The 15,597-nt window shown below is 39.9% G+C and overlaps 1 protein-coding gene across 4 annotated transcripts in view; it reads right to left on the bottom strand.

Moving 5' to 3' along the window:
* Positions 1–15,597, bottom strand: part of EEA1 (early endosome antigen 1) — a 107,008-nt gene that overhangs the window by 43,254 nt on the left and 48,157 nt on the right. For all 4 annotated transcript variants that reach the window (XM_075209395.1, XM_075209394.1, XM_075209396.1 and 1 more), the window contains 7 exons: positions 11,922–12,125; positions 10,785–10,985; positions 9,281–9,394; positions 8,917–9,072; positions 8,187–8,326; positions 6,630–6,948; positions 6,210–6,308 (listed from right to left, as the gene is read on the bottom strand). In XM_075209395.1, the coding sequence (XP_075065496.1) occupies positions 6,210–6,308; positions 6,630–6,948; positions 8,187–8,326; positions 8,917–9,072; positions 9,281–9,394; positions 10,785–10,985; positions 11,922–12,125 (1,233 nt within the window). The remainder of the gene's footprint in view (positions 1–6,209; positions 6,309–6,629; positions 6,949–8,186; positions 8,327–8,916; positions 9,073–9,280; positions 9,395–10,784; positions 10,986–11,921; positions 12,126–15,597) is intronic.

Below are 15,597 nucleotides of genomic sequence, written 5' to 3' on the forward strand. Positions count from 1 at the left end.
TCCACATAATAATCTTTGGGCACTACTCATCCCAATAATCCAAAATGTGCTGCATTGTGGTGGGATGGTGCAACACATCCATATCCCCATCCTGCAGACACTGCCACAGTCCTTCATGCCAGAAATCCCTTCCCCTGGTTGTACTGGACTACTTCATCCCTTCCTTTGGGAACTTTTTCAACACTGGGCTGTGATCTGCTCTCTATTTCCCAGAGCTCACACCCATTTTAATTCCAGGGATCACTTCACTGCGATTTCCCCTCTTTGAGACATGGTTCCATCTTCCGCTCTTCGGTACTTTGGCGGCTTCTTTCCTCACCTAAAGCCCCCTTTCGTGACACTTTCTATCTTAAAGCCTTTAGGAGTAAGTTCAAGATGTGGTAACTGGTTTCTAGTGCCAACTGCTTTGCAGAGCCCTGAAATGTATCACAATATAGTTCCCCTGCAGCTCTACTCAGAGAGGACATGGGACCGAGTGACCCCCACTGCTTGCCACCAAAAATGTGAAGATACCAGGTTTTCTGTCCCAATCCTACCTACTTCACTCTGGGTGGCCACCCAAGAGTGCCTTCCTAAGTCAGGGAAGCCTACCCAGTACCTTCTAAGGTTCTTATTAGTCACTCAGGCAAATGCAGTTAGAAAAGTACAACAGTGCATTTACTGTAATAAAAATAACACTAGAATATTATGTACACACAGTAAATAAATGTGAGGCAGGTTTACCATATCATCTGTCCCTTACCCCACTAGCTTAAGAAGACACAGTCGCCTGGAAGTCCTGAATTAAAAGCCCATGGAGTTCTTCTCTTAGCTGCAGATGTAGTCCATTGGTAGAGAACGAAAACTCAAAACCAGCTAAACTGCACCTTCCATGAATAAATCTTCAGAATGAATATCTCCCCCCCCCCCTCCCCCCTTGGAGTGGCTCCTTATATCTAGGGTCTAATTTCCAGAGTTTTTTCCCCCTCCCTGGGCAAACCCCTGGCTCTATCCTTCTTAACCATTGGTGGGTGCTGTATCAGGGGATTGGAGGGAGGGGGGGGATGGAGATGAGCTGTACTTCCACAGAAGGTCCCCTGCTGGGCTCTAGACAAAATGTCTGAACTAGTCATGTTGAGAACAATGGATACTAATTGGCCTTTCCCCTTACCTGTATCCTGCAATCTGATCCTTACCCATAACCCAGCTGGCTTCACTTTAAGGACAATAACGAACAGCTTCCATGCAATATCAACAAGATACAATACACATATTTACAATGAGCTACAATGTTCCCTTATCCACATGTAATTAAACACTGCAGTGGTATTCTGTTGAGCTGGGGAACAAAAGCAAGGGCAATAAAAAGTACATGCTATAACCAACATTTTGTGAGAAAAACGAGGACAGGCTGGTTACAGTGATATTAATACCTCGTTTCACCACAACCCCTAAGAGAATGCTGAAGAAAGAAAACAGATTATTTAATGAGGATTGGGAATTGTAATATAATCTTGTTTCTGCTAAAGATAAAATTATTTGCTTGCTTTGTGATACCGTAATATCAACAGAAGAAATCAATGCTCATCAGCATTATAACATTTATAAGGACCACAAATATTTCAAATTAGAAAGAGGCATGAAAGGCTGTATTGCAAAAAATTAAAAGATGAAGAGCAAAAGCAAAGACAATTCTTTCAAGCCGCAATAAGACCTAGAAATAATGCCACTGAAGCAATTTATAAAGTAGCTTATATACTATGGAAAAAAGGGAAGCCATTCAGTGATGTAGAACCGTCCTGTTTGGGCACAAGGACAGGTTTCAATAAAACCCCCAGTATTTCTGAGACTCTGGACATGATCCCCAAGATCCAAATATCTCAGGTGGATGTCACCCACTGATTTTTGAATAATTGCAGGCAATCACAAGGACGGGAAGGTCCCGTCATGCGGATGATTTTTCTGAGATCTTGGGATCTGAACGTCTTTTGGAGTAAGCACCTCTAACCATTTGTAACTGTCCTCATGTTGCAAGGGGTCAACCTCTATTGGTGGGCTGAACTTTATAGCCAGTGTTTCCACAAAAGGATTTCCAAATAGACCCAAAACACAGAGTTTGTGATTTAGGGACATTCGCCGGTATTTACATTTACCTCCAATTGCTTGGCTAATCATACTGTCCAGTTCCAGACCAGACAGAGAAAAAGTAACAGTTAAGTGCGTATGCATAGCATTATGTGTTTATATAAATAAACATACACATCTCCTAACTCTACAGGGATAAAGCCAGAGTTGTACTCCCCAACACAATCTTGTATTAATATACATAACAGAATAATCCTCACAATGGAAGAATCTCAACAATAAGTTGAAAACTATGTGAATGAATTAGCAACAGTATGTAAATATTATACAGGTATCTATTTGTACAGATATGTGTAAGGCAAAACTGATGTAAGGTACTCATCCCTCCAGAACCATGTCTATGGCAGAGTACCTGCAGATAGAAAGTAGCCCGTCAGACAGACACAGTATACTCCTGATCAGCAGCAGCAGATAGAGAGCAGCCTGTCAGTCACACACAGTATATACTGCTAATTAGTAGCAGTGTCTGCGAGTTAAAACTGCTCAGGAGTTTCTTCAACTGTCTACTGTCCAGTTCAGTGAATTGGCCATTTGTGAAGGGGGAGCAGTGCTATATGAAAATGACATGCCCCTCCTCAGTTTTTAACCACTGTGTGTGTGCAATAGTACTTGTATCTGTCAAGTAAAAATGATGTTTTATTATCTAAAAAGAAACAGGCAGGTCATAAACAATCACACCACAGAGATAATAGATAGTATAATTACTTTTGTATTGACCCTGGATATTACCTCAAAACAGTATGGAAATGAATCTCTGGATAATAAAATTAATGTCTCATAATAATTTTCTTAATTAACTTTAGAGCCTGCTAGAATAAACCTCTAAACTGTATTAGACAGTGTCGGACTGGCCTGCCGGGGAGCCGGGGTATCCCCCGGGAGGCCCTGTTGCCTGATAACCCCGCCCTCTTTGTTGGTGAGGCAGAGCAGAGAATTACCGAGTTGCGGTCAGTCTACATATGAAACGGAGACTGTCAAACTAATCCCTGCCTACAGCCAGCACGTGAGAACACTTCCTGCTCCTGAGACAGAGAGAGGCAGAAATGCTTCACAGTGACACAGATCTCAGATTACTCCTTCTGCTGTAGTTGCAGGCGTCCTGTAGTCATAAAGTTGCCATCCTAACTGCAGTGTGAGTCCGTGTAATCAGTAAGTAATAAATCGTGCAAACTTCTCTAGAGCTCTCCACTGTGTGACCTCGGAGGGAGGGAGATAAATTAGAATGGCTTCATTGCAATATACGTCTTCAGTGCCTCTATAAAAGGATCCTATTGCAGCTGACCAATGAATGGATTCCTAATAAACTAGTAACCAAATTCACTGTTTATATCATGTTCCATGTTTATTTGTTTTCAATCAATTGTGGGACTCTATTCCCTATAGAAGCATATCTTAATCAGAATAAAACACATTCAGACAGTTAGGTCCTTATAGGATTGCATCTGCTATATGCTTTAATATTAATGTTTTGCTTTTGTCCTTTGTAGTGGCATTGGATTATTATTGAGTGTACATTTTGTGGGTAGATCATTTTTTAGAGTCCTGTTTTTATTTGCCAGTGTCTAGAGTGTAATTAGATTTATGTAATATTTTAAATGTGCATATATTTTTATGCTAATAATTTTGTGGTCTCCATAGTGCTTCATGGATATATTAATTTTTAGTCTATACCCTTATATTGTGGTTTTCATATGATGAACGGTTGATCTCTAGTACTGTAGTATAGCATTTGTTTTCTGTGTACACTATGAGGGGAGAGAACACTAACCACAAAGAATGGACAGCACACAAATAGCTGATGATGATTGATTGTATTCAATTCATCCCTCCCCTTTCCCTGTCTCCCCTGTTTCACACAGTGCCCTCCATGCTGCATTTGCTCCCCTTCACTTACTTTCCTATTGACTTCTTTCTTCTCTTCTGTCTTTTCCTTCGCGGCTCCTCACTGCAAATGTCCTCTTTTTCTTTATGGACCATACTAAGGTGCTATACGTTGTCCTCCATGGCCTGACCCCATCCCCTTTAATGACTGACCACAACCCCTCTTACAGTTGGCCACACCCCATTGTAGTGGGCCCCTACCGCTGCATTTCCCCCGGTGGGCCCTTCATGTCCCAGTCCGACACTGGTATTAGATATATATATATTGACAGTCTTCGTTCAATTACAACAAGGAACCTCATTACCTAGTTATTCCCCAGAGGGCGACTTAGCTGCTGAGGACAGTGTCACACTGTGCACAAACAGCCCCCTGGTCTGCTTGCCCCACAGGTAATTTGGCAGAACATTTTGAACAGGTATAAAATTCTGCACAATAATTATGTTTTTATCAGACATTATATTTCTGTCTTTTATTTTTTAAAGAAATACATATTAGGCAACTGTCACAGAGAAAAATGCAGTAAAATAATTACTAGTTCGGACTAATAGCCTCAAAACAATAATATAAAAATCTTTAGTAATACGAATGTAAAAGTGGAAGATATTGTGAAAATTGAGTATAGTTATAACTGTCCGGCATGCAGGCAATAAATGCACAGCAGTATACCCAGATCTGATAAGCGGAGGATGAATAAACAGTACACAAGTTGCAGCTGAAGTCTGTTGTACGATCAGGCTAAAGAGCCAGGGTCTGGTATTCAGGAGACACAGCAATAATGGAACTTCTAACAAAAGTCAGAGCTTAAAGCGAGAAGAAGGCAGTAGTAAAACTCATGCCCAGTATCTTGTTCATGAGTATGAGAAAGCAGCAGTCAGAGTCCAAAACTTTGCTGACTTGTATCAAAAATAACTTCCCCCACTGGGGAATAATTCTCCATTATTTCAGCTAGGAGTCCGTATGAGGTAAACTGTAGCTTAATTTTCCTGCCTTTGGAGCACACCAATCAGTGGGGAGGGACTACGTTATACTCCCCGCACTGGAGGCTTTTGTAAACTTTGGGGAGAATTATCCTACCCACTCAATGGAGACTTTTGCTTATTATAGCTCTCTCTTGTATCTTTTGTGCTGCAGCCTTTTAATCTGTGTCTCCGATTGTGGCCAGATGATAACCAAGTCTCTCAGCAGGAGACTTCGTATTTCCCTGTAAATGGCCGTTCCTCAGACTGTCCCTGCACTCTATGCCAGAGGCAGCACCGGACCAGTCGGGAGAATACAGTGTCAGTCGCATAGTGACAGTCACTGCCTGCAGACTGATTATTTTTGCTATCTTCTTCTTGTTGTTATTTTTTTAATAAACAAAAACAGAACTATATTCCATTTAAAAACTAAGTGAACCACTGTAAAACATAACACTAATCCACTCCTAACCTCAAAGACATGTCATTAACACTAAGAAAATAATAAAAATCTAATCAAGAAGCAAGTACTGCAGAGCTGTACTTAAACAGCCCAATGCATTTAGCACTTAAACAAAACAGAGGTTGTGGGGTTGCAGAGGGGAGGAGTCAGCAGAAAACTTAGTTGTTAACTATTTAAGTGCCAACTCCATGCGCCCTCATACAACCCCATGATAGCAGTGTCCCCTAGATTGGATGAAGGAGAAAAATGCAGTAGAATATCCACGCCTTCAGCAACATGCCCGAAAAATACTTTCTTGCTTTCAAACCACTTACTACTGCGAATCTACATTCTCCTATCTAACCCACACCAAGACGCACTTAAGGTCACAAATGACGGATAACCATGTAGAGGATAAGCTGAAACTGCGGCTCTCCATGCTGCACCCAAATATTCAAATGCTTTCCATAAAAAGCAGACACAACAAAGTCATTAAAAGATTAGTTAACATTAGAATAAACAAATTGTTTTCCTTTTTTGAAGTTAGCAAATACATAGTAGTTAGATTTTTACAAAATAATGTACATTTTTAAGTATATCTAATTGAAGTTTCTTGAATGCGGACTTATTTGATTACAGCTAAATTAATGCGGCAATCAAACATGAAAAGGTTCCCCACCCCTGTTCTGTACTACACAAATAAGTGTTGCATTGGATGGACATTAATCCATCTTTTTTGCATAGTTTCATTGTACTTTCAGCAACACGTAATCCCAATGGGAGAAAAGATACAAAAAAGTGTTACCTCCTCTTTAGCGGCCAGAAGAGCGCTGAGCTCTTGGACTTTAGCTGCAGAGTCTGCCTGTGCTTTCAGCTTAACCTTCAATTCATCGCGAGATTTCTCCTAGTAAAGAAATGACACATGTTTATCACACATTTTACATGTTATATCTTGAAATATTATAAAATACCAAACAGATGTTTTAAAGAGAATATGAAGCACCATCAGAGAAGTTGACAAGTTGATCTTTATTTATCACTAAATGTAAAATACAATTTATCCTATATGGAAAGGCAGCATGTAGGCTAGGTATATGTTCTTCTAATGTTTTAAATAACTGCAACACTTACAAAATTGTTTATTATAAGTAAAAGCTGTCCATATTCAACTTATGTGAAGGTATTTAAGCAAAACACAGAAGTCTGTGGGCTGTAACATAATTACCATGATCTGGATCAGTTCTTTTCCGCTCTGCCGTTCCTTTACCACCAACCCTTTTGTCTTTTCTAGAGACTCCGTGATTTTTGTTAACCTGTCTTTGGTATCTGCGAGTTCTTTCTGCAAAGTGTCTCTCTCCAGCTGCAATTTCTCCACATTACTTGTAGCCTCCTGCTCCTGTGTCGTCATTTTTTCCAGGTTTTGTTTCAACTTTTGTACTGTCTCTTTGCGGCTATCCAACTCTTTTTCTTGTTTTGAAAGCAACTCTTTGGTCTGCAGCAGGGAATCAGACTTTTTCTGCAGCTCCTGCTTAGTATTAGACACTCTGTAAACATGCAATCCAATGGAGAAAGACAGTGAGCTGGTAACAACTGTACCGCACAGCAGAATACACAGGCAGTTCCCAAATAAACTGGCATATGACTATGCTTGCTGCACTATTTAACAAAACACCAGGACATTCTTTGGCACGCATTGCTAGATGTGCTTCTTTACTGATCCTTTGAAAGCCACAGTTAGAAATGTCTGTGTTAAAAATATATGAATGCATGGTTTAAACTTGGTTATCTTTAACCTTAAGTCCTTTTAATTCAAAGTATTATATAAGTTCCAAAATACACATCATCAAGGCAAGGAAGATAAAAAATGCAAGTAACGTTTTAGACCAGTGTTTCCCAAATCCAGTCCCAACACTGCAGGTTTTCCAGGTGACAAGGGAAATAATTATAACACCTGTGGATCTCTCAAAATGTATCAGTCAGTAATGATTACACCTGTGCTCCAGCAAAGAGATATGGAAAACATGCACTTGTAGAGGTGCCTGAGGACTGGGTTTGCGAAACACTGTTTAAGATGGTCTAGTGGTTATGAAACAGTCTAAATGCATAATAATAATTGTTACCACCAAGTAAAGTTAGAGAACAATATCTTACATCACAAACTTGGAATTACAAAAAACACATTAAACTGCTTCCCGTGGATACTAAACATTAGCAGTAAATAAGTGGTGATCATATGATAAAATCACCCAGAAATGATAATAGATATGCGTATTACTAGCAGATTATATTATTACAGTACAATAGGTAACAATAATAACTTACAATCCCTTCTCATCCTCTCCTCACACATCAGGTCTTAACTGGTAAGTAGTAACTCTTTATTTCCTATTTTATTTTCTGAAACACATTTGTGTAACATATTGTATGTCTTGTTACTAATTTTTGTAAATAAGCCTTGGAAACATATTTAAAAAAAAAAAAGATTTAATCTAGTGTGTTCTCCGTGATTCTTTGTGAATTTACGAAGCCCAGGGAGGCTCATGCTACATGTGTATGTGATTTAAGTGTGAACCATTAATAAGTGGTTCTGGTGAACGTAAGGACACCATAATAAATCCTTTGTGGTGGCAGAAAAGGTGTATTCATTGCTAAGTGACTGAGGCAACGCCAGTCACGGCCAGCTGTTCAGATTGCTGTATCTGGGACAGGCTGGGGCATTCGTGACAGTGTATTACTAGCAGATTATATTATTACAGTGCAATAGGTAACAATAATAACTTACAATCCCTTTTCATCCTCTAGTTGTTTGCTCAGTTCTGCCACTTTCAACTCCAGCTGTGAGCTCAGCTGCTTCTGTTGTTGCAGATCGTGCACACTTTGCTCACGGCTCGTTTTCACACTGGCTAGGTCTGTTTCCAGCTTCTAAAGGCATCAAAATGAAGAAATAGAGTATATATTGATATTGCCACAATCCTTCGCAAATATTTTATTTTACAACTAAAACTATTGTATTTATGCACAAACCATTACATTTGTATCACAGTGAGTCATTTGGCCAGAACATGGTTTTGCATACACACAAATTCCATAATAACAATGAAAGTTTTTATTCTGAATGCTTAATCAAGAAACCCAGGAACAGAACTCAAAGTCACAGGGTCATTGTCAAAGCCAAAAAGTATTATAATAATGTATAATTTAAGATGCTCCACCTAAAACACACAGTACATGTCAATACATAGACACTGTGTAGCAGAATGAAGGGGATAGTCCAAAAGTGGAAGGAAGCAGGAATAATGTTGGGCTAAAAGGACTGGGTATATTTATAATAGAAAACAAAAACTGACCTAACCTATGTGGCCACCAAATACTCTCAGGTAGACTCTTTCTTCCAACATGGATTGGATTGTTCATTCACAAAAGGGAGTTGGGGGGGGATAGGTAGCAGTCTACCACAATGGATGAATACTTTTAATATCTCTCTTATAGAAGCACGTGGTTTAACAACTCACCTTAATTTGTCCCTCAAGTGCTTCAGCTTTCTGTTCTAAGGTGAGATGCTTCTCTTTAAACTCTTTAAAACTCTGCTCCAGCTGATTACAGTGCTCCTGCTTTTCTTGTAATTTTGTTGTCACTTGTTCAAGTTGAGTGTTGACTTTATTTAATTCCTACTTAGAGGAAAAAAAAATCTCACTAAAGTAGGATACGAAACTACTCGACAAATACAAAACATCTGTGTTCATATCCATTTCACCACCAATCTATACCAGACTACCTTTACTTCTTTGCTCTAGCACGGATTGGTGGCAGAGACACTCTCCTATCACACCACACACATGTAGATGCTTGGAAATAAAGAAGCAATATTGTCATTACCTGTTGCTTGTCTTGTAATGCGTTTTGGGCTGTATCCAAATGATTTTGTAAATCAACCCTTTGTGCAGACTTTGCAGCTTCTGCCGATAACAATAGCTCTGTTTTTGCTTTGATCTAAGATTGGACGGAAACATCACACATATTGTTTCAAAACATAGTATCCAACATTTAATATGGTATTCCTTAAGCAATACATTCATTTTATATGAAGACCAAATGAAGCTATTCAAAAAGAAGAATTTGTTTCCTGTCCACTTCATGAACCTTGGGTATTATTTGAAACTTTCTTCTATTATACAAGATGTGCTACTGATTTATGTAATCCTCTGCATTTCAGATGGATCATTTAGTACATCTACTAACTTGTAATGTCAAGTTGATAAATACATAGTCCAGAAAATTTTTTTGTTCCTAGAATTGAATGGCATGATCAGATACATAAAGTATGTGATCATTTCTGCTGCAGATGCATCGAGCATAAAAACAAATATATCTGTACACCATGGCAGAAATGTTATAAGTCCTATATAGCTACTTCAGCTGGACTTTGTGACATCTACTGTATGTGATATTTGTGGTTGGCATGAGGAGGAGTCTCTGTGCTGAATAGGGAGACTTTTTTTTTTACCAGGTATCAAGAAGATATTGATACAAAGCCCACTGCAGCAATAAATATATAGCTGGATCTTTCAAACAACGGCAGCTAGGCATTGACATTATTGTGAATTAAGGGTGGTGAGCACAAGCATTTTGAAAGTTCCCGCATTTTCAACTAAAAAAAAAAAACACAACAAAGCACCAGCGTTCACACCGCTTAAATGCTCCCATGATGACGGGCTGAACTCAAGCGATAAGGTGCAGGAGCATTTAAGCTCTGAAAACGTTGTATGCACATCTTTACAGTTAATCACTATCACTACAAAGCATCACCATGGGAGCAATTATGGCAGCATCATTAATATGAACACTCGCTAGAATTTAAAGGGCCAGTGTAACACAACCCTAAAGCTTAATAGGAGCAATGAAATTGACTGTAGCTTATCAAGCATAACATGATTTCCATGACAATAACTTATCCCCCAAAAAAGGATTCCCTGTAGCTGTGATCACCAGTTGTGTGAGTGCAAACTATATTATTTGTATTTATTTACTGCAATATACTTTTATTGTCCCAGCATAGCTACTACATGTAATTTCTGAAGAGACTGAATATTGTTACATTTGCAATCATTTCAACATTTAGAATGGCTCATTTCCAGGGCCGTGCAAGAGGGGAGACAGCAATGGTGGGGCGAAATTCTGAAGGGGGTGCAGTTTATGAATATTTTAGGTTAATTTCGCCCCAGGTGTTAAAATTTTAGGTTACGGCTCTGCATTTTTTTATACTGTGCAAGTAAAAACTTAAATCCATTTTTTTTAATAGGCTAAACGATCAATGTAATTCTCCCGCATTATTAGACCAAAATTAGTCTGTATCAGTGGGAACATAGTCTTTAAAAAGTACCTGTAAATCTAGCTGGACCACTTTTTCTTTGCTTTCATTCAGCTGACTGTTCAGTTCTCCAAGGGTTGTCTCCAGGGACTGGACATGGTCTTGTGAGGCCCTAAGTTGGGACTTCTGCTCCTGAACTTGTTCATGCAAATTCTCTTGCGCTTGTTTGTGACTTTCTGACTGGTTCTTTAATTTCTCCGTCAGTTGTGTTAACTGGCACACACAAAGGTCAAATTAGCAGTGTAATTCAAGTAAAGAGGATACAGTTTTTCTCCATTTCTAAGTAAATCCTTTCCTTCAAAATTAATTTGTAGAAACATTAGTAACTACAGGAGTTAAGCTACACCTACAAGAGGCAGGGCACTTAGAAAAATAACTAGCTTTCTTATATACCGTCTTAATCAGCTCTACCAGCAGGCAAAAAATTCATTCTGAGGACTTTGAAAATAAGCCAAACTAGAGGTAAACCAAGAGCCACAAGCCCAGCATGGCAACATGTATGGTTAGAGAGCCATTAAATAAGTCTGTCAACCAAAGTGATATGTATACTCATTAGGAATAAACAGATACAAGCAAATTACTGAATGGTTGTGGTGGGTCACTGCACATTCACAGCTATAAGCAATGTAATTAAATAGCTCTCTTATTTCTCTTTTAATTAGCCTACAGGTGGGAGTCAAACTCAATGAGTACACATATATGAACAAACAAACTGCCATTAAAACATTTTACACCACCAAACGAGTTGTGATAGATTCAGGTTCTCTCAAGTCTTGGAAAACAATCATGATTGTAAGTTTTACTAGTCACCTACGTTTGCATTTATTAAGATATCAGTCACAAATACCCAATATTGCTTGTACGCAGCATGCACATACTTAGTTACATATTTGGACCAAAATTAAATAAATGTCCAGCTAAAATTCTGTTTGTATCTTTGCATCCACAACCTGGGACCAGAGAGCAAATGTGGACACAACTACATCAGTAATAGGCAATTGCAACTTTGCTCTGGGCCTGGCCATTGGAACCCCATTATGTTTGCTAGAGAAGTGGTTTACACTTGTAATTATAAATGTACAATAGATTATCCCAACTGAACCACATTGCAATTGCTCTCAATATTTATCTGTGCTCCAAAATATATACCTGTTCCTGTAGAGCGTGATTTTTTTCTTGTAGTTGGTTGAGAACAGCGGTTTCTCCTTCCCCTGCTTGAATTTTGGCACATAGGTCTTCCCGCTCCTTCTCAAGTAGAGAGGTATTTTTTTTGCTCTTTTCCAGCAAGGCCTCAAGGTTTTGAATTTTTTGGTCTTTGTCCCCAATCTGACGTAATACTTGTTCAAGATCACTCTGAAAGAAAGCACAAGTGAGGTTCATGTTTAAAGAAAATAGAGGATGACTGACTGAACTACTTGACTTGTAATATCATAACAAATTGGCAATGAAATTTCAAATAGCAAAAGTGGAAATAACAATTAAATTATTAATAAAAACCATATACAGAAATACATAAAAAAAAGTTTCCACACACAAAACACAAAGTCACAGGAAACAGATTAATAAAATAAAAAATAACAATAATAATAAAAAAAAAAAAGCCAGAAAAAATAAACTGAACCATCATAACCACGTACTACATTTGGAGCACACAAAAATTGGATTTGTCCAATAAAATTGTGAACAAAATGAATAGAGGGTGAAACCCCCCTTTGTTTTTTAGGTGTTACATGTGCAACTATAACCTCTAGCCTATCTCTAATAGTTCTATATATACACTCTGGTAGAGTGTATATAGCACTCACATTATCTGAAATTCACACTATATTCAGGAGGAGCTGACCATAGGAAATCATCTTTTTATGCAAACACTATCAAATTTGAAGAGTACCGCAAAAATCTATCCGTCCTACTTTGTTTAAAACCTCGTGATGTTGTGTTTTTGAAGTTCCTGGGAAGGCCGTCACAGACAGGGGTCTTATGTTCGGGCCCACTAAAATGGCAGGAGCTTCAGAAAAGTTAATATATACAGTCATGGCCAAAAGTTTTGAGAATGACACAAATATTTTTCAAGAAATCTGCTTCCTCAGTTTTTATGATGGCAATTTGCATATACTCCAGAATGTTATGAAGAGTGATCAAATGAATTGCAATTTGCCATGACAGTGAACTTTATCTTAAAAACAACATTTCCACTGCATTTCAGCCCTGTCACAAAAGGACCAGCTGACATCAGGTCATTGATTCTCTCACTAACACAATTGAGAGTGCTGATGAGGACAAGGCTGTAGATCACTCTACCATGCTGACTGAGTTAGAATAACAGACTGGAAGCTTTAAAAGAAGGGTGGTGCTTGAAATCATTGTTCTTCCTCTGTTAACCATGGTTAGCTGCAAGGAAACATGTGCAGTCATCATTGCTTTGCACAAAAAGGGCTTCACAGGCAAGGATATTGCTGCTAGTAAGATTGCACCTAAATCAACCATTTAACGGATCATCAAGAACTTCAAGGAGAAAGGTTCAATAGTTGTGAAGAAGGCTTCAAGGCACCAAAGAACGTCCAGAAAGCGCCAGGACCGTCTCCTAAAGTTGATTCAGCTGCAGGATCAGGGCACCACAGTACAGAGCTTGCTCAGGAATGGTAGCAGGCAGGTGTGAGTGCATCTGCACGCACAGTGAGGCGAAAACTTTTGGAGGATGGCCTGGTGTCGAGAGGGTTAGCAAAGAAGCCACCCCTCTCCATGAAAAATATCAGGGACAGACTGATATTCTCCAAAAGTTACAGGGATTGGACTACTGAGGGCTGGGATAAAGTCATTTTTTATGATGTATCCCTTTTCAGATTGTTTGGGGCATCTGGAAAAACGCTTGTCCGGAAAAATGGGATTTTTATACTTCTGTAAAATCCGTTTCTTTTAATCCGTTGGGGGATACCGGGACCTTGGGGTATAGAGTAGGACAAGCAAAAGCTGGCACTTTAACTTTCAGTTAACTAAAGCTCTGGCTCCACCCCCTCTATACCACACCTCCTGCTAGAGGCCAGTCTATGTTTAACCAGGCCCGCAGAAAGGGAGATAGAGAGAACCAAAGAAAAGAGAATAAACTTAACACACAACATTCTCTTAACAATCAAACAACATGTCAAACAGAATGAAAAACCAGAGCGTTAAGGGTGGGCGCCCGGTGTCCCCCAACGGATTAAGAGAAACGGATTTTACGTAAGTATAAAAATCCCATTTTCTCTCACATCCCTTGGGGGACACCGGGACCTTGGGGACATCCCAAAGCTGTCTCACAGGAGGGAACGCTCAGAAGAAACGGCCCAAAGCACCTTTCTCCCAAAACTTGCATCCCTAGAGGCAAACACATTAAATCTGTAAAACTTTGTGAAAGTGTGTACATAAGACCACATGGCCGCTTTACACAACTGTTCACTGGAGGCACCATGGCGTGCCGCCCAGGAAGCACTTACAGATCTTGTAGAATGCGCCAGTAGATTATCTGGGACAGGCTCCCCAGCCCCACTGTAAGCCTGACGGATAACAGCCATAATACACCTAGCAATGGTCACCTTAGAAGCTGGCCAGCCTCTTTTGTGAGCATCGTAAAGAATCAAAAGATCCTCAGTTTTACGTAACTTCTGAGATCTTTTAACATAAAATTCGCAAGGCACAAACAACATCAAGATAACGAATAGAGTCATCGTTATCGGAAGACGAGGAATCAGTTAGAGCCGGGATGACAGTATCCCGATTCAAATAAAACTTAGAGACAACCTTAGGAAGGAAGGAGGGCTTAGTTCGAAGAACTGCCCTATCCTCATGAAAAACTAGCAGAGGAGGCTTACAAGACAAAGCCGCAAGCTCTGAAACTCTGCGTGCCGTAGAAATGGCTAAAAGAAAAAACGTTTTCAAAGTAAGAAATTTGAAATCTACTGAATTCAAAGGCTCAAATGGCGGATGCTGTAAAGCCCTCAACACCAAATTCAAATGCCATGGTGGAACCGGAGGAATATAAGGAGGTTGAACATGGAGAACACCCTGAATGAAAGTTTGCACATCAGGTATAACAACGAGTTTTCTTTGAAAGAAAATTGAAAGAGCTGACACCAGACCCTTAAGAGAACTAAGACGCAAACCTGCATCCAAGCCATCCTGCAAGAACCTGAGTAACCTGGCCAGACGAAAAGAAGATGTAGGATACCCCCTTCTTTTCGCACCAACCAATATATGTCCTCCAGACTCGATAATATATTTTGGCTGAAGCCGGCTTTCGAGCACGAAGCATGGTCTGAACAACCCGACTCGAAAACCCCTTAGCTCTTAAGATCCTGGCTTCAACAGCCACGCCGTTAAAGCCAGACGATGCAAACCTTGATGACAAAAGGGACCCTGGGTTAGTAAATCTGGGCGTATCGGCAACCGCCACGACCGACCTCCTGCCATGAAGAGCACGTTGGTGTACCAATCCCTGCGCGGCCAATCCGGCGCTACTAGAAGCACTGGAACACCCTCTCTCTTCACCTTTTTCAGTACTCGTGGAAACATGGCTATCAGAGGAAAAAGATACACTAAGCGGTACTTCTAAGGGACGGACATAGCGTCTACCGCGACTGCCCCGGGATCTCTTGCACGGGAACAGTAGCGGCATCCGGTTGACCCCATTTCACCACCAACTGTTGAAACACCTCCGGATGGAGAGACCATTCCCCTGGATGCAGAGTCTGCCTGCTTAGGAAGTCTGCTTCCCAATTTTCTATTCCGGGAATAAATATGGCAACGAGTGCCGAAACGTGAGTTTCGGCCCACAGAAATATCCTGTGAG

This window comes from Mixophyes fleayi, chromosome 4 (assembly GCF_038048845.1).
Source record: "Mixophyes fleayi isolate aMixFle1 chromosome 4, aMixFle1.hap1, whole genome shotgun sequence".
Taxonomy (NCBI): Eukaryota; Metazoa; Chordata; class Amphibia; order Anura; family Limnodynastidae; genus Mixophyes; species Mixophyes fleayi.